Source organism: Cetorhinus maximus, chromosome 1 (assembly GCF_964194155.1).
Source record: "Cetorhinus maximus chromosome 1, sCetMax3.hap1.1, whole genome shotgun sequence".
In the NCBI taxonomy this organism is placed as follows: Eukaryota; Metazoa; Chordata; class Chondrichthyes; order Lamniformes; family Cetorhinidae; genus Cetorhinus; species Cetorhinus maximus.
The window spans coordinates 187,724,553-187,751,725 of record NC_135879.1 but is presented as its reverse complement, the minus strand read 5'-3'; the positions used below and the strand labels follow the sequence as shown (position 1 = coordinate 187,751,725).

The following is a 27,173-nucleotide window of genomic DNA, read 5'->3' as shown; positions in this document are numbered from 1 at the left end:
TGAGGAAAAATCATATAACTGTGCAAAGATGAGTGGCAGGTCAGAAAGGTAGGAAAGTATGTTGTGAAGATCACACGAGGAGGTTACAGATGGATATAGATAGGTTGAGTGAGTGGGCAAAAATCTGGCAGATGGAGTATAATGTGAGAAAATGTGAAGTTGTTCACTTTGGCAGGAAGAATAAAAAAGCAGAGTATTACTTAAATGGAGAATGACTGCAGAATTCCAAGGTGCAGAGCAATCTAAGCGTTCTAATGCATGAGTCACAAAGTTAGTATTTAGGTACAGCAAATAATTAAGAAGGCTAATGGAATGCTATCCTTTATTATGTGAGAAATTGAACATAAAAGTTATACTTCAATTATACAGGGCATCGGTGAGAGGAGGTTCAGAGGAGGTTTACTAGATTGATACCTGGAATGAGCAGGTTTTCTTATGAAGAAAGGTTGGACAGACTGGGTTTGTATCCTCTGGAGTTTAGATGAGTGAGGGGGTGACTTGATTGCAGTATATAAAATCCTGAACGATCTCAACAAGGTGGATGTGGAAAGAATGTTTCCTCTTGTGGGTGAGTCCAGAACTAGGTTCTAGGGCTGCCCTTTTAGGACAGAGAAGAGGAGAAATTTTTTCTGAGTGTTATGTGACCTTGGAACCCTCTGTCTTAGAAGGCAGTGGAGATGGGGTCATTGAATACTTTTAAGGTGGAGGTAGATAGATTCTTTTTAGGCATAGGAATCAAAGGTTACCAGGGGTAGATGGGAATGTGGAATTTGAAACAGATTTGTCCTGATTTTGATGAATGGCGGAGCAGTCTTGAGGGGCCAAAGGGCCTCCTACTGTTTCTGTTTCGTATGTTCATATGTTTGCAAATAACACCTTATTAAGTCTCGCACTTGTAGATTTTCTGGAATTTCAAAGCATGCAGAAGCATAACGCCAGTTAGTTCTATTTTCCTGCTGCTCCTAAATAACTGTTTGCATAGACTTTTCGCAGTATGCTGCTTGATTTTAAAAAAATGATGCTGAGGCTTGAGCGTGACTTACAACAGAGTGCCAGAGCTGAGCGCTTCAGGGAGTTAAGCAGAGGAAGGGAAAGAGGTGTTTGGTTGCTTTTGCCTAAACTTTTTCAGCCTCCAGGAATTGATTCTTGCCCTGCTACAGGAGAAGAAGCTGGTTAATTGGTGAGTATCTGGTACGTGATTAAGATTTATACTATTTTGAGCCTTAGGAATAGAATATTTTGAGTGAGAGGAGAGTGGGAGAGGATAAAAGGCGAGGATCGAGAGGCCTACCTGCAGTGAGACCAGTAGTGGAGTGACATCCCGAACCACAACGTAATGAGAGTGCAGGGAAAGCAGCTGATTGGTGAATAGTTCTAGTCTTTAAAGTAAAAGTAAGGTCTTTAGTTTGTGTTTAGGCCTGTAGTTTTTTTTCTCTTTCTTAAAAATAACAAGTATAAGATCGATACTAGTGTAAAAAAAAATTAATTAATTACAACAAAGTGTAAAGAGCAGGGATACTAGGTTAATTAATTAATAAATTATATAAAATACGATGGCAGGACGGCTGATGTGTTGCTGCTGCAGCATGTGGGAGCTGCTGGACACCAAGGTTATCCAGAGTGAACACATCTGTAGTAAATATTTGCAGTTGGAGGAACTTCGGATCCGAGTTGAGGAGCTGGAGCCCGAGCTGCAGACATTGCACCACATCAGCGAGGGGGAAAGTTATCTGGACACTTCAGATTAGGTCATTCAAATTTGGTCTGTGATCAGGTGTAACTGCAGGTGAGGCAGGTATGGCGACCCAGGAGGTAGCGTACAAGGAGCCTTGGCCCCTGTAATTGTTCAACAGTTACAAGGTTCTTGCAAGCTGTGTGGACGAGAGCAGGGGCTGCAGGGAGGATGAGAGAACTGTCCACGGTGCTGTGGTGCATAGAATCATTCAAGTGGGGGAAAGAAATAGGAACGTAGTAGTGGCAGGGGAAAGCATAATTAGGGGGACAGATACTGCTCTCTGCAGCCGTGAGCATGAGTCCCGAAGGCTGTGTGGTCTGCCCAGTGTCAGGGTTAAGGACATCTCCTCAGGGCTGGAGAGGAACTTGGAGTGGGAGGGGAGGGATCCAGATGTCGTCACCCATGTTGGTACCAACGGCATTGATAGGATGAGAAAGGAGGTTCTGCTGAAAGAATTTGAACAGTTAGGAGCTAGATTAAAAAGCAGAACCTTCAAGGTAATAATCTCGGGATTACTACCTGAACTAAGGGCAAACTGGCATAAGGTAAATAAAGTCAAGGAGTTAAATGTGGGCTCAAAGATTGGTGTGGGAGGAATAGATTCCAGTTCATTGGGCACTGGCACCAGTACTGGGGTAGAAGGGAGCTGTTCCGGTGGGATGGGCTTCATTTGAACTGTGCTGGGGCTAGTGTCCTGGCGAACCGAATAACTAGGGCTGTAGAGAGGACTTTAAACTAAATAGAGTGGGGGATGGTCTGGAGAGGGGATATGTAGGCTTACAAAGCATAAGGATGTGGCAGCTTTGCAGGGAGCTATTTAGGTAATGAAAATCAGAGTGTGACAGGAAGGGACAAAGTGTACAAACTTTAAAAAAAATCAGCAACAAATAGGGTCAATGAAGGGGAAATGGTAAGAAGGCAAAATTAATGGCTCTTTACTTAAATGCACATAGTATTTGGAAGAAAATAAATTAATTAATGACACAACAGGACAGGCAGGACAGACCCAGCAGTCGGGAAGGAATTGACCTGGGAGTCCTCAACATCGACTCCGGACCCCATGAAGCCCAATGGCATCAGGTCAAACATGGGCAAGGAAACCTCCTGCTGATTACCACGTACTGCCCTCCCTCAGCTGATGAATCAGTGCTCCTCCATGTTGAATATCACTTGGAGAAAGCACTGAAGGTGGCGAGGACACAGAATGTACTCTGGGTGGGGGACTTCAATGTCCATCACCAAGAGTGGCTCAGTAGGACTACTACTGACAAAACTGGCCAAGTCCTAAAGGACATAGCTGCTAGATTGGGTCTGCAGCAGGTGGTGAGGGAACCAACAAGAGGGAAAAACATAATTGACCTCATCCTCATTAACCTGCCTGTTGCGGATGCATCTGTCCATGACAGTATTGGTAGGAGTGACCACTGCACAGTCCTTGTGGAGACAAATCCTGCCTTTACATTGAGGATACCCCCCATCATGTTGTGTGGCACTACCACCATACTATATGGGATAGATCTAGCCACTAAAGACAGGGCATCCATGAGGCCCTGTGGGCCATTGGCAGCAGCAGAGTTCTACTCGAACGCAATCTGTAACCTCATGGCCCTACATTTCCTCACTCTACCATTACCATCAAGCCAGGGGATCAACCCTGGTTCAATGAAGAGAGCAGGAGGGCATGCCAGGAGCAGCACCATGCACATAACTAAAAATGAGATGTCAACCTGGTGAAGTTATAACATAGGACTACTTGCGTGCCAAACAGCGTGCATAAGCACCAAGTGATAGACAGAGCTAAGTGATCCCACAACCAACGGATCAGATCTAAGACCTGCAGCCCTGCCCCATCCAACCGTGAATGGTGGACAATTAAACAACTCACTAGGTGAGGAGGCTCTACAAATATCCCACCCCCAACGATGGGGGAGCTCAACACATTAGTGCAAAAGATAAGGCTGAAGCACTGGCTACAATCTTCAGCCAGATGATCCTCCGGAGGTCCCCAGCATTGCAGATGCCAGCCTTCAGCCAATTCAATTCACTCCACGTGATATCAAACAGCTGAAGGCACTAGATGTTGCAAAGGCTATGGGCCCTGACAATATTCCGGCAATAGCATTGAAGACTTGTGCTCCAGAACTTGCCACATTCCTAGCCAAACTGTTCCAGTACAGCTACAACAATGGCATCTAGCTGGCTATGTGGAAGATTGCCCAGGTATGTCCTGTGCACAAAATACAGAACAAATCTAACCTGGCCAGTTACCTCCCCCATTAGTCTACTCTTGATCATCAGTAAAGTACTGGAAGGCGTCATCAACAGTGCTATCAAGCAGCACTTGCTTAGCAATATCTTGCTCACTGTTGCTCAATTTGGGTTCCGCCAGGGTCACTCAGCTCCTGACCTCATTACAGCCTTGGTTCAGAAATGGACAAAAGAGCTGAACTTCCGAGGTGAGGTGAGAGTGACTGCCCTTGATATCAAGGCCGCATTTGACTGAGTGTTACATCAATAAGCGGTAGCAAAACTGGAGTCAATGGGAACCGGGGGTTGGGGGGAAACTCTTCACTGGCTGGAGTCATACCTAGCACAAAGGAAGATGGTTGTGGTTGTTGGAGGTCAGTCATCTCAGTTCTAGGACATCACTGCAGGAGTTCCTCAGGATAGAGTCCTCGGCCCGACCATCTTCAGCTGTTTCGTCAATGACCTTCCTTTCATCTCAAGGTCAGAAGTAGGGGTGTTTGCTGGTGATTGCACAATGTTCAGCACCATTCGCGATGACTCAGATACTGAAGCAGCTCACGTCCAAATGCAGCAAGACCTGGACAATATCCAAGCTTGGGCTGACAACTGGCAAGTAATATTCGTGCCACTCAAGTGCCAGGCAATGACCATCTTCAACGAGAGAGAACTTAACCATTTTTTCCCTTGACGTTCAATGATATTACCAACACTGATTCCCCCACTATCAACATCCTGGGGGTTACCATTGACCAGAAACTGAACTGGACTAGCCATATAAATACTGTGGCTACAAGAGCAGGTCAAAGGCTAGGAATCGTGTGACGAGTATCTCGCCTCTTGTCTCCTCAAAGCCTGTCCACAAGGCTCAAGCCAGAAATGTGATGGAATACTCTCCACTTGTCTGGATGAGTGCAGCTCCCACAGAACTCAAGAAGCTGGACACTGTCCAGGACAAAGCAGCCTGCTTGATTGGCACCACATCCACAAACTTTCAGTCCCTCCACCACCGACAAGGACAAGGGCAGCAGGTAGATGGGAACACCACCACCTGGAAGTTCCCTGCAAGTCACTCACATCCTGACTTGAAAATATATCACTGTTTTTTCACTGTCGCTGGGTCAAAATCCTGAAACTCCCTTTTTAACAGCACTGTGAATGTGCCTACACCACATGGACTGCAGCCATTCAAGAAGGCAGCTCACCATCACCTTCTCATGGGCGACTAGGGATGGGCAATAAATGCTGGCCCGGCCAGCGAAGCCTACATCCCGTGAATGAATTAAACAAATAGAGGTTAGTGGGTATGATCTTACAGCCATGATGGAGACATAGTTACAGGGAGATCAAAGTTGGGTACTAAATATTCAAGGGTATGTGACTTTTCGAAAGGACAGACAGGAAGTAAAGGGTGGTGGGGTAGCTTTGTTACGTGATGGAATAAGTACGATAGCAAGAAATGTTCTTGGATCGGAAGATGTAGAATCCATATGGGTGGAGGTAAGAATTAACAAGGGGTATTAGACACTGGTGGGAGCAGCCTACGGGCCCCCTAACAGTAGTTATACTGTAGGACAGAGAATACATCAGAAGATAATGAGGACATGTAAAAATTGTTCATGGGTGACGTTTTAATCTTCATGTAGATCGGGAAAATCAAATTGGGAGAGGTAGCCTCGAGCAAGAATTCATAGTGTATTTGGGACATTTTCCTCGAGTGGTTTCAACCAGGGATCAGGCTATTTTGGATCTGGTAATATGCAATGAGGCAGGTTTAATGAAGTGAATAGAGTGAAAGATTCCCTCGGAATCAGTGACCATAACATGGTAGAATTGAGCCTTCAGTTTGAGAGTGAGAAAGTTGGGTCAGAATGATTATCTAAGGAAAGGTATGCAGGCATTAGAGGCTGTGCAGAGAAGGTTCACTGGGTTGATCCCGGATATGGAGGGATTTTCTTATGAGGAGATGTTGAGTAGGTAGGGCCTGTACTCATTGTAAACATCAGAAAAAACTGTGCTAAATTTACATGAGGGTAATTTCAAAGGAATGATGGCAGAGTTGGCTGGAGTGGACTGGAAAGGGGATTAGCAGAAAAGAAGGTTGATGAACAATGGCAGATGTTTGAGAAAATAGTTCATGACTCACAGAAAAGATATATCCCAGTGAGGAAGAAGGATTATAGGAAGGGGATAAACCAACCATGGTTAACCAAGGAAGTTAAGGATAGTATCAAATTGAAGGAAAAAATATACAATGTGGCAAAGATTAGTGGTAAGCTAGAAGATTGGGAAAATTTAAAAACCAACAAAAGATGACCAAAAAAAATAATGAGGGATAAAATAAACTTTGAGGGTAAACCAGGAAGTAACATAAAAACAAACAGTAAGAGCTTCTTTAAATATATAAAAAGGAAGAGAGAGGCAAAAGTGAACATAGGCCCATAGGCAATGAGGCTGGGGAAATGGGGAACCAAGAAATGGCAGAGGAGTTGAATAAATACTTTACATCAGCATTCATGGTAGAAGACACTAATAGAATTCCAAAAATACTAAATAATCAAGGAGAAAAGCCGGGGGTGGTGGGGTGTGGGGTAGGAAATAAATGCAGTAACTATCACTAGAGAAAAAGTACTAGGGAAGCTAATGGGGCTAAAGGCCAATAAGTCCCCTGGACCTGATGGGTTGCATCCTAGGATATTAAAGGAAGTAGCTACAGAGATAGTGGATGTACTGGTAGTAATTTTCCAAGAATCCGTAGATTCTGGAAAACTCCCAGAAGATTGGAAAACTGCCAATGTAACACCCCTATTCAAAAAAGCAGGGAGACAAAAAAACAGGTAACTATAGGCCAGTTAGCTGAACATCTGTCATTGGGAAAATGTTGGAGTCTATTATAAAGGATGTAATAGCAGAGCATTTAGAAATAATATAATCAAGCAGAGTCAGTATGGCTTCATGAAGGGGAAATCATGCCTGACAAATTTATTAGAACTCTTTGAGGAGGTAACTAGCAGGATAAATAAATGGGGACCAGTAGATGTAATACATTTGGATTACCAAAAGGTGTTTGCTAAGGTACTGCACATAAGGCTACTTAATGAGATAAGAGCCCATGGCATTGGGGGTAGTATATTAGCATGGATAGAGGATTGGCTAACTAATAGAAGACAGAGGGTGGGATAAGGGGGTCATTTCAGGATGGCAACCTGTTACTAGTGGAGTGCCACAGGGATCAGTGCTGGGGTCACCATTGTTTACAATATGTATTAATGACTTGGAGGAAGGAAGTGAATGTACAATCACCAAGTTTGAGGATGACACAAAAATAGGTGGGAAGGCAAGTGTTGAGGATGACACAGTCTATAGAGGGATATAGATAGGTTAAGTGAGTGGGCAAAAGCTTGGCAGATGGAATATAATGTGGGAAAATGTGAGGTTATGCACTTTGGCAGGAAGAATAGAGGAGCTGCATATTATTTAAATGGAGAAAGACTGTAGAAGGCTGCAGCACAGAGGGATTTGGGAGTCCTTGTGCATGAATCACAAAGAGCTAGCATACAAGTTCAGGTAATAGGGAAGGTAACTGGACTTTTGGCCTTTATTTCAAAGGGAATGGAGTATAAAAATAGGCAAGTATTGCTAAAACTGTACAAGGCACTAGTTAGACCACACCTAGAAAACTGTGAACAATTTTGGTCCCCTTGTCTAAGGAAAGATATACTGGCATTGGAGGCAGTCCAGGGAAGGTTCACTAGGTTGATCCTGGATATGGAGGGATTTTCTTATGAGGAGAGTTTGAGTAAGTTGGGCCTGTACATATTGGAGTTTAGAAGATTGAGAGGTGACCTTATTGACACACCTAAGATGCTGAGAGGTTGTTTCCCCTTGCAGGAGAGTCCAGGACCAGAGGGCATAATCTCAGAGTAAGGGGTTGCCCATTTAAGACCGAGATGAGGAGGAATTTCTTCTATCAGAGGGTAATGAATCTGTGGAATTCTTTACCGCAGAGGATTGTAGAGGCTGGGTCGTTAAGTATATTCAAGGCTGAGATAGACAGATATTTAATCAGTAAGGGAATCAAGGGTTATAGGAAAAAGTCAGGAAAGTGGAGTTGAGAATTATCAGATCAGCCATTATCTCATTGAATGGTGGAGCAGACTCGATGGGCCGAATAGCCTACGTCTGCTCCCACGTTTTATGGTCTAGGAGTAATAGAAGCATTTGGCTGTGAGGACAGGAATGTTAATCGATGGTCTGATGGAGGTTTTTGAAAATTGCAAGACCAATATCAAGGTGGAGGAGTTTCAGAAAACAGTGCCTAAGACATCAGAAGGTTTTGTCACCAAAAGTGAGGGGTTTAGGATTCAAAGGACGCAAGAATCTGAAGAACAGAAGCCTTGTACTAGCATAGACTGTGTTAGGGAGGCGAAAAGTGGCAAAGCTGTTGATGGAATAGAATGTTGTGGAGACGGGGAAACAGGACTTGGCATGTGATAGGGTATAGGACAGGGTTTTAATCTTTGCAACCTGTTTTCATAATTTAGTCCTCTTAACCCTGGTATCAATCTGGTGAATTTGTGCTGTATCCCCCTATGAGGTCATTACCCTATATGCTTCTAGAGATGTGTTTCCCATAATTTTAGCAATAGAAATCAAGGTAATTAAATTGTAATGATTAGAGCTCATCATTCTAACTTTAGATTGGATTCCTGAAGTTGTTCAATTTAAATTTCCAATCATCTGCTCGATAGCTTAATATTGCGCGAAGATGAGTGATTATTATGTTCCACATATAGTGACTGAAGGCAAATAAGCAATAGTACATGTTGGGAATTGCATTGGGATTAATAGATTTTAATTGAATTTTACTTTGTGTTATAGGCTGTTTTAATAGCTTGCCAATGAAATAATTTTATGTGGAAAATGTCATTTTTTTGTATTCTACATCTTATATATAAATGCAGAACTCTCTGACTGTACTGCTGCCTGCCCTTCAGTCTTAACTTTTTAATTTTTATTTGTAAACTAACCCTCCTTTGCCAACACCATAAGACGTCGGAGCAGAAGTAGGCCATTCGGCCCATTGGCTGATCTGATAATCCTCAACTCCACTTTCCTGCCTTTTTCCCCATAACCCTTGATTCCCTTACTGATTAAATATCTGTATATCAGCCTTCAATATACTTAACGACCCAGCCTGTACAGCCCTCTGCAGTAAAGAATTTACCTAGCTCACTGTCAACCCATCACAAAATTGGCCTCCCTGATACCACCCATCTCCCAAATTTATCTCTCCCACAAATGCTGTGGCTTATAAAGCATTCTGCAGTGAGTGGCTCATCATCCTCATTTGCCAAAGTCAGAGTTAATTGTATATTAATTTACTGTTTAATTGTATCAGGCATTAACTGGGGATTCATCTATATGTAATGTGGCTAGGGTATGGCTCAATTACCTGACTCATCAAATCCTCACCACAAGGCACCAGTCAGAAGTGTGCTGGAATGTCCTCTACTTGGCCGAGATGAGTGCAACAGTAACAACATACAAGAATGAGTACCACCCAGGATAAATCAGGCCACTCGATCAGCAGCCCATCCACCAGCTTAAACATCCATTTCTTCCACCGCTGGTGCACCATGGTTCTGCAGCAACTCTCCAAAGCTTCCTTGACAACACCAGGATTCAAAATACATGGAGATGGTGGGCGAATTCGCCTTTGAAAGCTCTGGAAAACTCAACCAATGAGAGAAAAGTCGTCCCTGGAAGTGACAGAATGGGTGAGGAGCTGCTTCTCCAATTATAGGCGGTTTCTCTTCTGCACTTGTTGCCGATAGGCTCAACTGCATCTCACTAGTGAGATATAATCGGCAACAAGCGCAGGAGAGAAAGTGCATGTGATTGAAGGAACAGCAGGAAAGTGAGTGGCAATGCATAATGCAGACAGGCTGAGAAACAGCAGCTCAAATCTTGACCACAGGGAATCTGGTCAGGGAGGTTTTAACTGGAAACTCAGTCACCTTCACCCCGGGGACTCTTGTACTGAACCCAGAGCCATTGCTACCAGACAGACCAAGAGAGGGAACGGCAGCCAGACCCCCTCACCCGAGTCACTGATCCCTGACCTCCTGATGCTGGAATCGAGTGGACCAACTTCAGAGCCAGCCACAACTTCCTGGTCCTGGTGGTCCCTGAACCATAACCAACAGCATAATGACCCAGCGGTGGCAGCAACCCAACCCGGCCATTAGGAGGTGGTAACAGAGTCAGAATGCGTGAGCTGGAGTGGCATTGATGAGACATTCCAGCGGGAGAGAGAGAATAACAGACACCAAGGGGATGAGAGAGAGAGAGAGAGATACGTGCACAGACTCCAAGGTGGAGGTTGGGGAGGCAGGTAGCGGTGAGGGAAAAAGAGAAAAACACTGTCGCTGGGTGGGGTGAGAGAGACTGTGAGAGTTGGGAAGTGGGGTAGCTTGTGTCCTTACTCTGCTCCTGACTAATAAATCGTTAAAGATTTTGCCTCTTTTAAAAGCTGTTATATTGGCTCGGTGAATATTGACATCCCCTTTTAACTATGCAAACTAAGCACTTTATTTATTTATTGGATCATTGTCCAGTATATTGTAATTAACGGTGGAACAATGGTCTAGGTGTTAACCTCTTTTGAAATGGTGGCTTGATTAGTTCTCTCAAATTAGACTTGATATGCCTGAAGAATCTTTTTTTGTATCCTTTCTGTCTTAATTCAATAAAAAGGGTATTAACTGCCTGGTTGAAATCTTTTAGCTTTGTGCATAGCTGTGACCTCACCAGTTAACTGAAGAAATGAACAAGGAACCCCTGAAAACATAGCCCTCCTCTCCAAGTCACATAATATCTGATTTAGACATATATCGGTGTTCTTCCATTGTTGCTGGATCAAAATCCTAGAACTCCCTACCAGACTTCACCATGGGAGTACCTTCACCACATGGACTGTGGCAGTTCAAGAAGGTGGCTCACAATATCTCGACCAACATCCAGGGATGGATGCTAAGTGCTGCCCTTGCCAATGAAGCCCCACCCTATGAATGGGCAAAAACAAGCTGCCAGACATTGGACTCTTATTCCTTTTTCTCTCCCTCCCCTTTTCCCTTACCAGGGTATCGGCAGGGATCTTATTTTACTCTGCCTTTTGCCACCCCTCAACAATGGTGGAGAAAGTTCTGAGAGTATCTGTGGAAATGTGTGTGCTCCAATTGGGCCTAATTCTTCAATTTTTTTTTTTACAGACTTATATTGGAGATATTCTAGTAGCCATCAATCCTTTCAAGTACTTGCCATTATATGAAAAGTCGGTAGGTATTACTTTTATAAATAGTACATAACTGGAATTTTAATTAAATGATATCCAATCGTATGAAGCTGATGCTTTTAAACTTACATTGTGCTCATTAATATTCATATGTAGGTATGATCTAATTTTACATGGAAAAACATGAATGTAGCTCATCAAAGCTTTCACGCCATGTCATTGCCAGTCTTTTTTGTTTTATTTACAAAGTAATACATTTTCATATGATAGGGAAGAAAGTTGAATCCTTTTAAACCATTGGATGTATCCCATTTAAGTGGAACTTGTGTAAAACAGAGGGAACTGCCTCAAGAAATTCGCAGCATCAAAACTGATGTTCATGTAACCGCATGTGAAAATTCAACAGAAGTTTAAAAGAATTACTGATTTGATTAACTATACAGTTCTACATGATTGAACTGTGCCAAATGGCTGATTTGGCATAATCTTTCACTGTAATTATAATAAAGGCAGGATGTGACTCTTGGAAAGGTTGATTTATTGTGATTTGTATTGGCATGTTTCGAAACATGTCTCCAAGGCACAGAAGAAGGTAGCCAGGTGAAAAAGCAGTGAGAGAGAGCCTGGGGAAGGAGAACAAGGAGCAATCCAGAGTCTAACAAATGAAAAGTTGCATACAAGGGGTTTTTGCCTTGAGAAGATCTATGGGTAAGGGTGGGGTGAGGCTTTCAAGGAATTTTAAAATGAAGATACTGATCCTGCACTCATTTTTGTTTTTGGCACAGAAAATTGATATGCAAGACTTTGATGAGAGAAATTGGGCTGCTGATTTCTGTATTAGCTGAAGCTTGCACAGGATGAAGCCAGGGCCCACAATGAAAGGATTGGATAAATTTATCCTTGCTGTTAAAGACATATAAGTGTTGGCCAAAAAAAGATGGTTTCTCTTTTGCTGAAGTGAATTTTGAGTCGTCGAGTACTTGATGCCAGAAAGGTGCCAACAGCATTGGAGTCACTTGTGGTGTAATAGAATCTTATGTTGTCAGTGATCCTGTATGGGTGATATCGCTGTGGAGTAGCATGTAAATTCTCAGGAGAGTCGGATCAAGGATGGGGCCCAAGGGTGATTTAAATAAGAAAATGTGATTATAGCAAGGGGAAAGATAATGCTGTGGAAATAAACTGTTCAGGAGAGGCATTGCAAGAAAACTGTCTACCCAGTATTTGCAGGGGAGAAAGAGGTGTTGAGGAGGGACAACAGCAAGCATGGGCTCAGTTATGCAGGATGTTGATGCTGTGAATGGGTCAGAAACTGGAACAGGGTTGTCGCAAGAGAGGTAAGCACATATTTGGCTGATGGCAATATGTTGACCTTTTAGAAGGGTAAGCTGGAAATAGTGCAGTAGGTGATGGTGGTTTTGAAAGGGATTTGAACGATGCCAGCATAAGCTTCAATGAAGGTCTTACAGACCAGTGAAATAAACTGTGTGCTTCCTACTTCTCATGTATTGTCACATCCGTGACGGTGATCTCCAGGGATTCTCTCATAGGTATGGGTGATAAATCTTTTATTTGCCAGTGAGAAACCCTTTTTGCTTTGTCACGTGATTTATTTTCTGTGCTGGGTGATTGGACCTAATCAACCTAAGACCTAGTCACCTAAATGGCAACCAGTTATATTGTAGTATTTTTATGAAACCAACAATAACATACGGTTGTAATTACTTCTGTGTTTCTGTTTGTCAGGAAGCCGAAAAGTACAAAAGTTGTTCAAAAAACAGCCTACCACCTCATATTTTTGCAGTGGCTGATCGTGCATATCGATCAATGTTGGGACGCTTAGCCACTGGCCCCAAGAACCAATGTATAGTCATCAGGTAAGAATGTATCATTGAAATTGTATTATAAAATCATGTGCTTAAGTGCACTTGGCCTAGTCCATAAGTTCTACACCAGATGGTGTTGCACATTTTTAATCTTTCTTTAAGAGGAAGAAAGCAAGTGACCTGGAATCTAAAATTTACAATTTTCTGGTTGAAAAGGCTATTTTCCAACATTCCTTTTATATGATTTCTGAGTTATAGGGGTAACGTAACATTAAAATATTAGTTTGACTTCTGTTGGGGCAGAAATAATGGGACTTTTGCATTGTTGATGTGAATGGGTGGTTTATGCCAGTATTGAATGCCAGAGAGTAAATATTGTAGCACAACTGATGATAGTAATTATCGTTTTTCTGGGTGACATTTTATAGTATTGCGCCTTGTGTGGGTTGGTGCTTTAACTCTGTAACATCTGGGTGAGACATTTGAAGACTTGTGCCTTGTCAAGCGTGGAAACTGGTTTCTTGTAGCGGGCACCAATGGGATTATTTCAAAATTATAAATTTGGTTTTGGGGAAACGTTAATAGTAACATTTCCCCTCATTACCTTGCTCAAAATTAGCTTTTTTTTAATGTGTAATTTTTTTGAAGTTGGAATTTTTTTAAGTTAAAAAATTGAGTAATCTGATAACTTTGTATTGATGTTCATCTTCCACTCTTGTATAAATCTGTTAGGGTTTGTACATTAGAATGACAGTTTATCAAGCAACAAAGCATAGAAATCGTGAAACCGTTTCCAAGATTTTCTGTTGTCTGCGCCGTTTTGAAGGGTATTTCTCGTTCCCCTGAAAGACTTTTTGCCATTAATTCACCTAGCCACTAACACACTGAAGTTTCATATATTTCTGTATATATTGGTTATTAATAATTCATACTCTCTGGAATCCTAATACTGGCTAGGTAAAACAGAAGTTGGAGATTATACATGCATTTTACTATTTCATTTGAACTAACAGTGGGGAAAGTGGAGCTGGGAAAACTGAAAGCACCAAGCTTCTGCTGAGACAGATCATGGAGCTCTGCAAAGCAAATTCTCAATTGGAGCAGCAGGTTCTTCAGGTAAGAAAGTAACAACTGCAAGTTGTTTGACAGATTGCTACCCCTCCCCAGAGAACAAAAGTCCTTTGGTTAACTTTCACTGAGAGCATTGTTGACAAATTGAAATTCCCCTTGTATTCTAGAAGAAAGCGAGCATGTAGTAAAGACATGTCGATGAGTTAACAAGCACTGTCAACTTTTCACTTATGTATGTTCCTCAATTATTGTCTTTCGTTAGGAATGATGTTGATCCAGGTTCCTGTGTTAAACTTGTAAGGAGGCTTACCTGATATCAAATTGTGGTGTGTGATTGTGCATTCCATTATGATTAGAAGTACAAATTATGTCACTCAGTGTTCTTCATGTAGGTAGAGAGTTTGCAGGGATACTATTTCCTATGGTCTTTAACAAGGAATGAAGAAATTGTTTTTATTTGGTCTAGTTAAATGGAACAACCACTGTGACCTGAGGAGAAACAAACTGGTGTGAAGCATTCATTGTGGCTAAAAGCAGGCAACAAACTAAACTAAACTTGTAGAAAAATTAAAGAATTGTTGGTTGTGGATTGGGAGCCACATGCAGCAATTTGCTTTCTTTTGAAATTTCAAACTAACCGTCATGGAGTGGGATTTTTAGAAAAGCTATCTGGAATTAGTATGCAGTTCAGGCGTGCGCCATTAGTATCTGTTTGGCTAATTGTTTCAGTCTTGTTTACCTTCCTTCATGATTACTTACCTGGTTATGTGACTTGACTTGGTGCAAAAAGTTGAAACCCTCAAATGTCACATCAGTGGCATTTCCCACCAAAGTGTTGACAATTTCAGCTGCATTTTTGATGAGATGCTGACTAGAGACCAGTTTCTTGGGATGAGGAAAGGGAAAATTGGAGGGAGAGTTGTCACTAGTCCACTTGAGCTAGGTGAATAGATTCTTGTGGCTGCAGTTGCTCTCATTTGGGAAAATTGGAAAAGAGGAGAGAGATATATACAAACACCAGGAAATAAATGCCAATGCCAAATAAACACATTTTCCTAAAGTAGTGAATAATGATTTACAATTTCTTTACAACTTCCCCTACTCCTCCTAACCTGAAGGTGCAACACTTTGCTGGGATACAATTTTAGTCATTAGCTGCCATGTCTAAGTGGGTGCTCGTAATGAGTGAGTTCAGGTAGGGGATGCTTAGAGGCTTTTTTAAAAAATTCATTCATGAAATGTGGGCTTCACTGGCTGGGCCAGCATTTATTGCCCATCCCTAGTTGCCCTTGAGGAGGTGGTGGTGAGTTGCCTTCTTGAGTCGCTGCAGTCCATGTGGTGTAGGGACACCCACAGTGCTGTTAGGGAGAGAGTTCCAGGATTTTGACCCAGTGACAGTGAGGAATGGCGATATATTTCCAAGTCAGGATGGTGAGTGACTTGAAGGGGAACTTGCAGGTGGCGGTATTCCCATCTATCTGCTGCCCTTGTCCTTCTAGAGGGTACTGGTCATGGGTTTGGAAGGTGCGGTCTAAGGAACTTTGGTGAGTTCCTGCAGTGCATCTTGTAGATGGTACACACTGCTGTTACTGTGCATCGGTGGTGGAGGGAGTGAATGTTTGTCGATGTGGTGCCAATCAAGTGGACTGCTTTGGCTATTTGAATGTGGGGGATATCACAGCTGAGCCCAATTCTGGCTTCACCAGACTCTGTACATGTGCACTTGTACAGCAGAAGAGCAAACAAAGTGATGATTTTCTCTGTTCCCAGCCCAGAATATGGAGGCAAATTGTAGCTTGATTGTGACTCCTGCTGAAAACCTCTAACTCTGAACAGGGTTAATAATTTGCAAATATTGAGTGATCTGTTGTGTATTTTCAGAACTGGCTCAGTTATATGCAGTCCACACAAGCTAAGCAATGTATAGGAAACTTTTTTGGGGGGGTGGTGGATGGGGGACAGCCGAAACTGAGGAGGATGCTACGTAATCCTTTGCGGCTGACAGTGTCAAAGGCTTTTGAGGTCAAAGGCGGCCAGGTACAAGGGTTGGTGCTGTTCCCTGCGATTCTCTTGCAGTTGCCGCGTGGTGAAGATCATGTCTGTTGTACCCCTTAGTGAGCAGAAATGGCATTGTGACTCTGGGAGGAGCTCTTCAACCACAGGAAGAAGGCGATTGAGGAGGATCCTCTGCCTGCTCCACGATGACATGCAAGCCATGATTCTGACCAACGGATCCACCACAGACCCAATCCATGTTCGGACCTGGGTCAAGCAAGGCTGGTGTCTCACCGACTTTCTTCTCGATCTTCCTTGCCGCAATGCTCCATCTCACCCTCAGCAAGCTCCCCACTGGAGTGGAGCTAAACTACAGAACAAACGGGAACCTGTTCAACTTCCGCCACCTGCAGGCCAGATCCAAACCAGATCCCGTCCTCTGTCATTGAGCTGCAGTATGCAGACGATGCTTGCCTCTGCGCACACTCTTGAGGCCGAGCTCCAAGCCATCGTCAACACCTTCACCGAAGCGTATGAGAGAATGGGCCTTTCACTAAACATCTGTAAGACAAAAGTCCTCTACCAACCTGCCCAATCCCTGGTTATCAACATCCACGATGAGGCCTTGGACAACGTGGACCACTTTCCATACCTTAGGAGCCTACTGTCAACAAGGGCAGACATCGACAACTAGGTTCAACACCACCTTCAGTGTGTCAGTATAGCCTTTGGCTGCCTGAGGAAGAGTGTGTTTGAAGACCAGGACCTCAAACCCAGCACCAAGTTCATGGTCTACAGAGCAGTAGTGATACGATAGGCACCTCAAAACTCTGGAGAAGTACCACCAGTTCTGCCTCCGCAAGATCCTGCAAATCTATTGGCAGGATAGTCACACCAATGCCAGTGTTCTCACCCAAGTCAACATCCCCAGCATCGGAGCATTGACCACGCTCGATCAGCTCCACTGGGCAGGCCACATCATCCGTATGCCTGACACGAGACTTCTGAAACAAGTGCTCTACTCGGAGCTTTGACATGGCAAACGAGCCTCAGGAGGGCAGAGGAAACACTTCAAGGACACCCTCAAAGCCTCCTTGAAAAAGTGCAAAATCCCCACCGACATCTGGGAATCCCTGGCCCAAGACCACCCGAACTGGAGAGAAAGCATCTGGGAAGGAACTGAACGCCTTGAGCCTTGGCGCCAAGGGCTAGCTGAAGCCTAGTGTCAACAGCAAAAGGAGCACGTGGCACCCTGGGCACCCCACTCTCACTCTCCCCCTACCACCGAAATAGACTGTAGGTTGCGCAACCTGAGAACTCATTTTTAGTATGGAAGCAATTCATCCTCGACCCTGCGGGACTGCCTAAGAAAAGGGTACTTTACAGTAAATATAAAGGAATAATATAGTTATACCAAAGCATTTTTTATTTTACACAGGTTTAGTTGAATACAATTGTTGAAAAAAATTACTATAATAAGTACTTTTCTAGAATTTCAGTACTAAATTTTTGTATTATGTTTACTTAAACTGCGGAACAACATCAAACCATACTGTTAGATTAGATTTTTCCCTTCCAAACTTGTGTTTAATATAAATGGATCAGCAAAGGTGTTAAAATAGCACATATAGGACTTATATGCAATGCATTAATGATGACAATTAAACTCTGCTGTTAGTTTTATGAAATTTATCTGATGTATTGGATGATTAAAAATAAATATTGGGTTATTACTCAATAGTCCTAAATAGTCCAGGTGTCCGTCATTCCAGGTATTTTCTTCAGCCCCTCTCCTCATCCATGCTATTTTCTTAGAACTTCCTCCTTGTGGTTTCCAGTATTGCACCATTTTAAGGGGTGGTGGAGAAAAAGCTTCCCATAGCCCTCATCAACAAGTCTTGTATTGCTGCTCTTTGATGACTTGTTGTAAACTATTAAAATACCACAAGCCTCCATTGTTTCCAAGGCCAGTTTCATTGGCCTAACAACGTGAGATTGTGTTTCTACTTAAAAAATATAACTAGAGCTTTTACACTCTAGTTCCTGGCCGCATCACAGTTGAGCCCAATTTTCTGTTCTTGCCCCACCTTGTGGCATTTCTGTTGTGTATCTGCTAATCTAGGAGCTCTGCATTACCAATGTCCCATTATCAAAATGAAGAAATGTTGCTAGTGAAGGGCTATAGCAGTAATTTAACTTGGTACTATAGCATCAAATGTTATACACTTGCGTCAGCAAACTTTCATAAGTGGGGAAGGTCACACTGGGGACTTATCTTCAATATGTAATTTATACAAACTGGGGAATATTCATCAGTGTTGAATGTGTGAAATTTGGGCAGCAGGAAACCTGCACCACAATGATTTTGCTTATTTCTGTCCATTCCCCCCTCAAAAGAAAAATCGCCCCTGGTTTTAAAAAAAGTTGCTTTGATGATGATACAGAGAAGAATAAATAGGAAGATTATGAAACTTGACACTAAATTGTACAGTTAGACTAGAAAACTGAATTTTGGAGAAAACATATGAATTAGGGGCAGGAGTAGGCTGCTCAGCCATTCCATAAGATCATGGCTGATCTGAATGTAACCTCAACCCCACATTTCCGCCTACCCCTTTTAACCTTTCACTCCCTCGTTAATCAATAATCTACCTTGTTATGCCTTAAAAATATTCAAAGACTCTGCTTCCACTGCCTTTTGAGGAAAAGTGTTCCAAAGCTTCTCAACCCTCAGAGAAAATTTTTCCTCATCTGTGTTATTTTTAAACAGTGACCCCCTAGTTCTAGATTCTCCCACAACAGGAAACATCCTCTCCATATCAACCCTGTCAAGACCCCTCAGGATCTTAAAGGTTTCAAATAAGTTGCCTCCTGCTCTTCTAAATTCCCGTGATGCAAGCCTAACCTGTCCAGCCTTTCCTCATAAGACAACCTGTCCACTCCTGGTATTAGTTTAGTAAACCTTCTCTGAACTGCTTCTAACGCATTTACATCTTTCTTTATATAAGGAGACCAGTACTGTACAACAATACTCCAGATGTGGTCTCACCAATGCCCTGTACAACTGAAGCATAACCTCCCTACTTTTGTAATCCATTGCCCTCACAATAAATGGTAACATTCTATTAGCTTTTACAATTACCTGCTATACCTGCATCATCTTTTGTGATTCATGCACTAGGACACCCAGATCCCTCTGAATCTCAGAGTTCCTCAATCTCTCACCATTTAGATAATCTACTTTATTCTTCCTGCCAAAATGAAAGAGTTAAGAGAAAATATGAATTGAATATTTAAAGCGATGAAAGTAATGACAGATATCATTCTTTTTTCTAAATCTCAAGTGTGGCTCTGAAAGATGATGTTGATTCAAGTTTGTTGAGTATCATTTTGAGTATTGTGGGAATATCTTTTCCACATGCCATGACATGCAGAATGGGCTTTGCCAGAGTTTGTCCATGCAACTTCAGAGTGCTTTTTAAAATAAAAAATCAATGATTATCAGAGAGAAAGTGAGTTGAAATTATAGAACCAGATTTAGGCTTAGTTGGTTTGAATATTGTTATGCTCCTCAGTGTGTGACAAGAATATGGAGAGAGAGTTTTGTTTTGCATGTTTGAAGCTTTACCTGGTTTAAATTTGTGAGGAGGCAGTGGTATTGTCACTGGGCTAGTATTCCAGAGACCCAGAGTAATGCTCTGGGGACCCGGGTTTGAATCCCACCATGGTAGATGGTGAAATTTGACCATGAAACCATTGCTGATTGTTGTAAAAACCTATCTGGTTCAGGGAAGGAAATCTGCCGTCCTTGCCTAGTCTGGCTTACGTGGGACTCCAGAACCACAGTAACATGGTTGACTCTGAACAGGGGAATTAGGACAATAAATACTGTGACTCCAGTGACGCTCGCATCCCATCAACAAATTTTTTTAAATGGTCTCAGAATTTTTGAATTGATATAAGTGGCAAATAGTTATTTACAATGTAGCGTGCGTGGTATTTTGGAGGGGATAGGTTTGATGGGCCAGATGGCCATGTTTCTCTTTCCAAGGTTTCTTATCATTTGGGGTCTCTTATCACAATGATGTCATTGAACCATGACTCTAACATTTTAACCAACCCCTGCCTGCCTGTAGCGTTGGACCACTTGAACTGTGTTGAAGAGAAAATGGCACCGGGCAAGAACCAGTAACTCAACATGCCCAATTTTAACCCCTCACGTGCACTATTCCTGACCACATTTCTGTCTCCTGGAAACTTGAGGCTGGGTGGGGAGCAGGCTGCACAATTCAAGCAAAAATATGTTGTTTGTTGCTACTGAAAGGTGTCTGGTTGGCAGCTGCTTTTCTTGTTGGGTTTTTAATCAAATTCGACAAAGCATGAGTCTCTTACTTTTTTTAATCTGTCACATTTGAAGGTTTTATCCAACCTGCTATCCCTGTTGCTATGTTCCCTTTAATGGCAGGTGCACTAATTTTATCAACGCAGCTTTTGACATCTTATCAAACACCATTTGAAAATTCATCCAGTGCACTTCCTTGATCAAAACGCACCACTATTACCTTAAAAGCACTGTTAAATTTGTTAGACAGGATTTTCCTTTTTAACATCTCTGCTGATTGTCCTGACTTAAATTGCTGCAGTGCATATAGTCCATATATATATACACAGTGCATATGTGGAACCCACCATTGTTAACATCCTGGTTACCATTGACCAGAAACTGAACTCGACTAGCCATATAAACACTGGCTACAAGAGCAGGCCAGAAGCTAGGGATCGTGTGACGAGTAACTCACCTCCTGACTCCCCAAATCCTCTCCACCATCTACATGGCACAAGCCGGAGTGTGATGGAATACTCCCCACTTGCCTGGATGAGTGCAGCTCCCACAATACTCAAGAAGCTTGACACCGTCCAGGACAAAGCAGCCCACTTGATTGGCACCGCATCCACAAACATTTAGTTCCTTCACCACCGATGCACAGTAGCAGCAGTGTGTACTGTATACAAGATGCACTGCAAGAATTCACCAAGTCTCCTTCGACAGCACCTTCCAAACCCACGACCACTACCATCTAGAAGGACAAGGGCAGCAGATAGATGGGAACACCACCACCTGGAAGCTCCACTCCAAGTCACTCACCATCCTGACTTGGAAATATATCACCGTTCCTTCACTGTCGCTGGATCAAAATCCTGGAACTTCCTCCCTAACAGCACTGTGGGTGTACCTACACCACATTGATTGCAGCAGTTCAAGAAGGCAGCTCACCACCACCTTCACAAGGGCAATTAGGAGTGAACAATAAATGCCTATCCAGTGACACCCATATCCTGTGAAAGAAATTTTTAAAATGTGTAGTTATACCCACAGCACTGTTAGGGAGTTCCAGGGTTTTGATTCAGCGATTATGAAGGAATGGTGATTTGGCTATAAGTCAGGATAAAAACAGAATTACCTGGAAAAACTCAGCAGGTCCGGCAGCATCGGCGGAGAAGAAATCAGTTAACGTTTCGAGCCTTCATGGCCCTTCGGCAGAACTGGAGCATAGTTAGAAGAAGGGAGAAATAAAAATTGGTTTAAGGTGGGTGGGGGGTGGGGGGGGGGTGGAGAGAGACACATTGAGGGTGTGGTGTGGTGATTGTGGAGATGAGCAGATAATCAAAAGATGTCACAGACAAAAGGGTCAAAGAGGTGTTGAAGGTGGTGGTATTTGTCTGAGAAAAGTGCTGATTAAGAATGTAAGACAGGATATTCAAAGTACAGCTCTAGTGGGGGTGGGGTGGAAAGACTAAAGGTTTTAGTTTTAGATTTAAAAATAATGGAAATAGGTAGGGAAAGAAGAATCTATATAAATTATTGAAAAAAAAGGCGGGGGGTGGGGGAAAGAAACGGGGTGGGGATGGGGGGAGGGGGAGTTTAAGATCTAAAGTTGTTGAATTCAATATTCAGCCCGGAGGGCTGTAAAGTGCCTAGTCGGAAGATGAGGTCAGGATAGTTTGGGGGACGTGCAGGTGGTGGTGTTCCCATAAGCCTGCTGCCCTTGTCCTTCTAGGAAGTAGAGGTCATAGGTTTGGGAGGCCTTGTAGACGAAATCTTGGTGAATTGTTGCAGTGCATCTTTAGATATACACACTGCAGTCATGGTCTACCAGTAGTGGACCGAGTCAATGTTTAGGCTGGTGGATTGAGTACTGATTAAGTGGGTTGATTTGTCCTGAATGGTGTTGAGCTTCATGAGTGTTGATGGAGCCACACTGATCCAGCCAAATGGGGAGTATTCTATCACAATCCTGACTTGTATCTCCCTTAATTCCTCCATTGTCTCTAAATTACTGCTTGACAGACATCCGGGTACGTATTGGAAAGACAAGCCATTGTCTTTGTGGCCCCCCATTACAAAACTGCCTTCCCTAGTCACCCACTCCATATGCTTCCCCTTGGCCGCTGTCTGAAGCTGTATCAGACTGTTTGCAACTTGGTGCCATATTTGAACCCCTGTGTGAGCTTCTGACCACAGATGCACATTGCTACCAAGACCGCTTATTTCCACTTCTTTAACATCGCCTGACTCCGCCTGCCTCGCCTCATTTGCTGCTGAAACCCTCATCTTTGCTACCACTAGACGTGACTATTCTGATACGCTCCTGGCCGACCTCCCAATTGTGGTCATCCAAACTTGAGGTCATCTAAAACTCTCTTGCCTCTGTCCTTGCACCAAGTACCATTCACCTTTCGTCCCTGTGCTAACTGACCTACATTGGCTCCAGGTTAAACAATGTCTCAATTTTAAAATTCCCATCCTTGTTTTGAAATCCCTCCATGGCCTCATACCTCCCTATCTCTGTAATCTCCTCCAGCCCTACTACCATCCAAGATGCTGTACCTGTGCTCAATAAATCAATGCCTCTTCAGCATCCCCGATTTTAATTGCTCCACTGCTTTTGGCTGTGAGTTCAGTTACTAAGGCTTTAAGTCTGGAATTCCCTTCCTAAACTTCTTTGCCTCTCTCTTCTCTTTTTAAGACACTCTGTAATACCTATCTCTGGCCGGGTTTTTGACAACTACTGTAACATCTGTGTGTGGGGCTTGGTCTCAAATTTTGAATTATAATGCTCCTGTGAGTGCCTTGTGGCATTTTATTATGTTAAAGGTTTGATTATAAAAAATGTAGTAGTAGTAGTAATGATGATGGTGGAAAGGCTTTGGGGAATTAGAGCAATGTTCCCACTAAACAGCACAGCTACCTGAGTCGCAGTGCAGGCTGAGCCCAAGGTGGCCTCTTTTAGGTTACCACATGTACGCGGCTGCGCAAATGATTTTAAAGCGGTTGCACACTTAAGTCACCCAGTGCTCCAAAAAATATTAGATGAATCATTGGTCAGGAGGTGAGTCACTTGCCACAGAATACTTGGCCTTTGATCTGCCCTTATGTCAGCTGTCAGGTCCAGTTAAACCTTTGGTCAATGGTGGCCTCCAGGATGTTAATGCTGTGGAATTCAACAATGGTAACACCATTGAATGTCAAGGGAAGTGGTTAGACTTTTTCTTATTGGCGATGCTTATTGCCTGTCACTTGCATATTACAAATGTTGCCTGCCGCTTATCAAGCCAACTGAGCTGAACTACTATCAATATTAGGTAACCAGAAAAGTTTGCCGGTTGGAGGTGTTAGTTATGTTAACTGATGGATCAATATTTCTGCACGTAATGCAGATAAAAGGAGCAATTCTTTGTGTCACATTCATTTAATAGTTCCTGAAGCAATTTATGAAGTTCAAATGCTTAAAGGAGTGATTTTGCATTTATTTGGTCTCAGTTGGTTCCAAGCTACTTTGCAGCCATTGAGACACTTCTTAAGTATGGTTGTTGTCGTAATGGAAATGCAGCATCCATTTGTGCACAGCTAGATCCCAAAAGTAGCAATTTAATGATAGCCAGATAATCAGTTAGTTGAGAGATACAGGATACTGGGAGAACTCCTCCTCTTCAAATAGTCCAACTGAATCTTTTACATTTACTTGAGAGGTCAGTTTAATGCCCCATCTGAAAGATGTCAACTCTTGATAATGCAGAGCACTCTTAACTATATTTAGTGCAAACATTACTCAAATCTTACTAACTTACATGTATAGGCTTTGCTGAGCAGATGGCCCTTTTTTGCTCTGAATCAGAAGGGCATGGGTTCAAGCCCACTTCAGGATTTGAATACAATTTAGGCAGACCCTTTAGTTTGGTACTTAAGTTGGAGGTGTTGCAGTTCAGATGTTCAATCAAGAATCCACCTGCTTATTCAGGTAAACATAAAAGATCCCATGGCAGTCAAAGTGGGCAGGGAGATCGCCTGGTGTTCTCGCCATTCTTCCCTCAATGCAAACCATGAGAAAAGGTTGATTACCTGATCGATCTTTTGTAGGAAGAAACTTTTGTAGAAACTGTGCGTGCAATTGGTTGCCATGTTTACCTACACAACAGTGACTGCATTTCAAGAAGCAGCTCCATTTTTGTGACGTTTTGAGGTGCTCTGAGACATAAAATTACATGCGAATTTGTGTTTTATTGGATAAGTAATGTTACACTTAAATCAGGAACTCTAATGTGTGGTGTAACTGGGGCATTAAATATAATTCCGTGTGGATTTGGCTTCACCCAGTTTTCAAGGAGGGTGGTTGAAAATTTCTAAGCTGTAATGTTTTTAAAAATTCTTTAATAGAACATGGGCATCACTCGCTAAGCCAGCATTTTTATTACCCATCCCTGATTGCCCTTGAGAAGGTGGCGGTGAGCCACATTCTTGAACTGCTGCAGTCCATGCAGTATTGGTACACGCACGGTGCTGTTAGGGAGTTCCAGGATTTTGACACAGGTACAATGGAGGAACAGTGATATAGTTCCAAGTCAGGGTGGAGTGTGACTTAGAGGGAACTTGCAAGTGATGGTGTTCCTATGCATCTGCTGCCCTTCTAGGTGGTAGAAGTCATAGGTTTGGAAAGTGCTGTCGAAGAAATGTCTTTATAAAGCAAGTGTAATTCCGACCCCTCCAATCCCATTTACTGCATCTTGTGTGACTATAGTGAACTCCACTTTTACGTAGAAGAGAAACTTCAATCCAGCTTATTAAACATGTAGAAAATACATTGGGTACAATCCTAGGTTCTGTAGCGATGTTGGTTTTGATGCTACAGGAGCTCCGAGGAGCTAAAACTGGCAAAGGGTCCACTTCCAATGTAACCTGCACAAATTGCCATGTGATGGTGTGGCATTCCATGCGCACACCGAAAGCATGCAGAGGTTGGCAAATAGCAATGTAGATCAACAGCCTGCCATTTTGGACATTGCAGATCCTATTAATGTTCTCTCTTAAACCAGCGCAGCTGAACAAGTGTTCAGCTGCTCATTCCCCACCTCTAACGCTATTTAAGGGCATTTGCATGGGACTTAGGTGCTTTTGAAATTTTTTGCTGCTACCTTGTTAGTAGAAATACTGTGTTGCTGGAAGAGCTCTCAAATTGTTGGAGTCAGAAGAAAGTGATGCAGGACCGTTTGCAAGGAGTTGAACAGAGAGCTCTGAACAGAAAGCTTGATTTTATGGAGGCTGTGGTCGCAGCACAGCAGAGGGTGGAGCAGAGGCAGTACAGAAGGAAGCTGTGCAAGAGTGGGGAGGAGGAGGGCTCTCAGTACCCACCCAGGGTATTCTGAGAGGACTTCTCACTCCACCTCAGCCAGGAGCAGTGCCTGAGGCGGTTATGCTTCACCAAGGAGGTGACCATTGACCACCTCTTCCACGAGGGTCTGCAGCCATGGAGGAGGGCAAAGCCAGTACTGCCAGTTGGTGTCAAGGTCATAGTTGCTTGTGGTTCCCCTCTGTCACCCAACCACGTGGACAGCGCTTGTACCATGAGACCATGTTACGATGAAGAATGTTGTGGAGCAAATCACTGTGGGCTGCTCGGTGGGAGAGTCCTGTAACACTTGTCAAATTCATGGTGGCCTGCTGTGTTCTACACAACTTAGCTCTCATGAGGATGCAGCCCTTGCCACCAGGCCTTCAAGCACTTTGGGAGGGGGAAAAGAAGAAGGAAGAGAGGAGACATCCAGGGCATCATTGTTCAAGACAGGCTGTACAGGAGTGGCTCAGCACAGTCTGATCCCCATGAACACATCACTGTTCCACAATTCCCCACCTTTCCATCCCTCTGCTATGGACTATCTCAAAATCCCCTTGGCTAAAATCCTGAAATAAAAGACAGCAAAAGAAAAACCCATTCTTGAATAGTGTTATCCAACAATATTCCCAATAATAAATACAATAATCCACTATGCACCTTTTGACATTTCCCTCTGTGCCTGTCTTACCTTTGCTAGTCCTATTTCTCCTGTGCTGTGCTACCCCAGTGGTTGCAGCATAGCCAGTGGAAAGCTGCTGACTGTGCAGGACAACCTCGAGCAGATCTGGACCTTGAGAGCCTGGGTTCAGACTGCTCCATCTCAGGGTAGGCGGCAGCTGGGCTGGTTGGCTGAAAGGAGTGAGGGGGCCCTGATACAGTAATGGGAGCACAAATGCTGTTCTCTTGAGAGGGCAGCAGGTTCATGCACCACTGCTGTGGGGCAGTGCCCCAGCTTTCCTAGTAATCTGTTGGAGCATAGATTAGTGAACTGCTGTCAGACCATGTAAGTCCACTTGAAGTTTGATATCTGTGGGGTTGGGTGGAAAGCAAAATATGCATGATCACACCACCTGCAGCTTGTACTCCATACCAGATTGCAAGATAAGGGTGCAGTCGGATTTGAGTAGCTGCTTAATGCAGTCGTATTACTTCATCCTTGATGGTTTAGGCAATGCCATTTGCAGTCAACTTGGCTATTGCCTCGCTAATAGTTCGGAGCACTGTCTCCTCCGAGGGCTTCGGGTAATGTGGGTGTCCCTCTCCCCTACTAGCTCTCTGCTGCTCCCTGTGGTCACATGCCACCTTGTACTGTAAGAAAGAGGGACGACTGCCAG

At 43.3% G+C, this 27,173-nt stretch overlaps 1 protein-coding gene across 1 annotated transcript in view; it reads left to right on the top strand.

The window, feature by feature from the left end:
• LOC144685914 (myosin-IIIb) overlaps positions 1-27,173 on the top strand; it is a 174,377-nt gene that overhangs the window by 13,285 nt on the left and 133,919 nt on the right. The window contains exons 2-4 of the mRNA XM_078550934.1: positions 11,254-11,319; positions 13,023-13,153; positions 14,116-14,218. Coding sequence (XP_078407060.1) covers positions 11,254-11,319; positions 13,023-13,153; positions 14,116-14,218 — 300 coding nt within the window. The remainder of the gene's footprint in view (positions 1-11,253; positions 11,320-13,022; positions 13,154-14,115; positions 14,219-27,173) is intronic.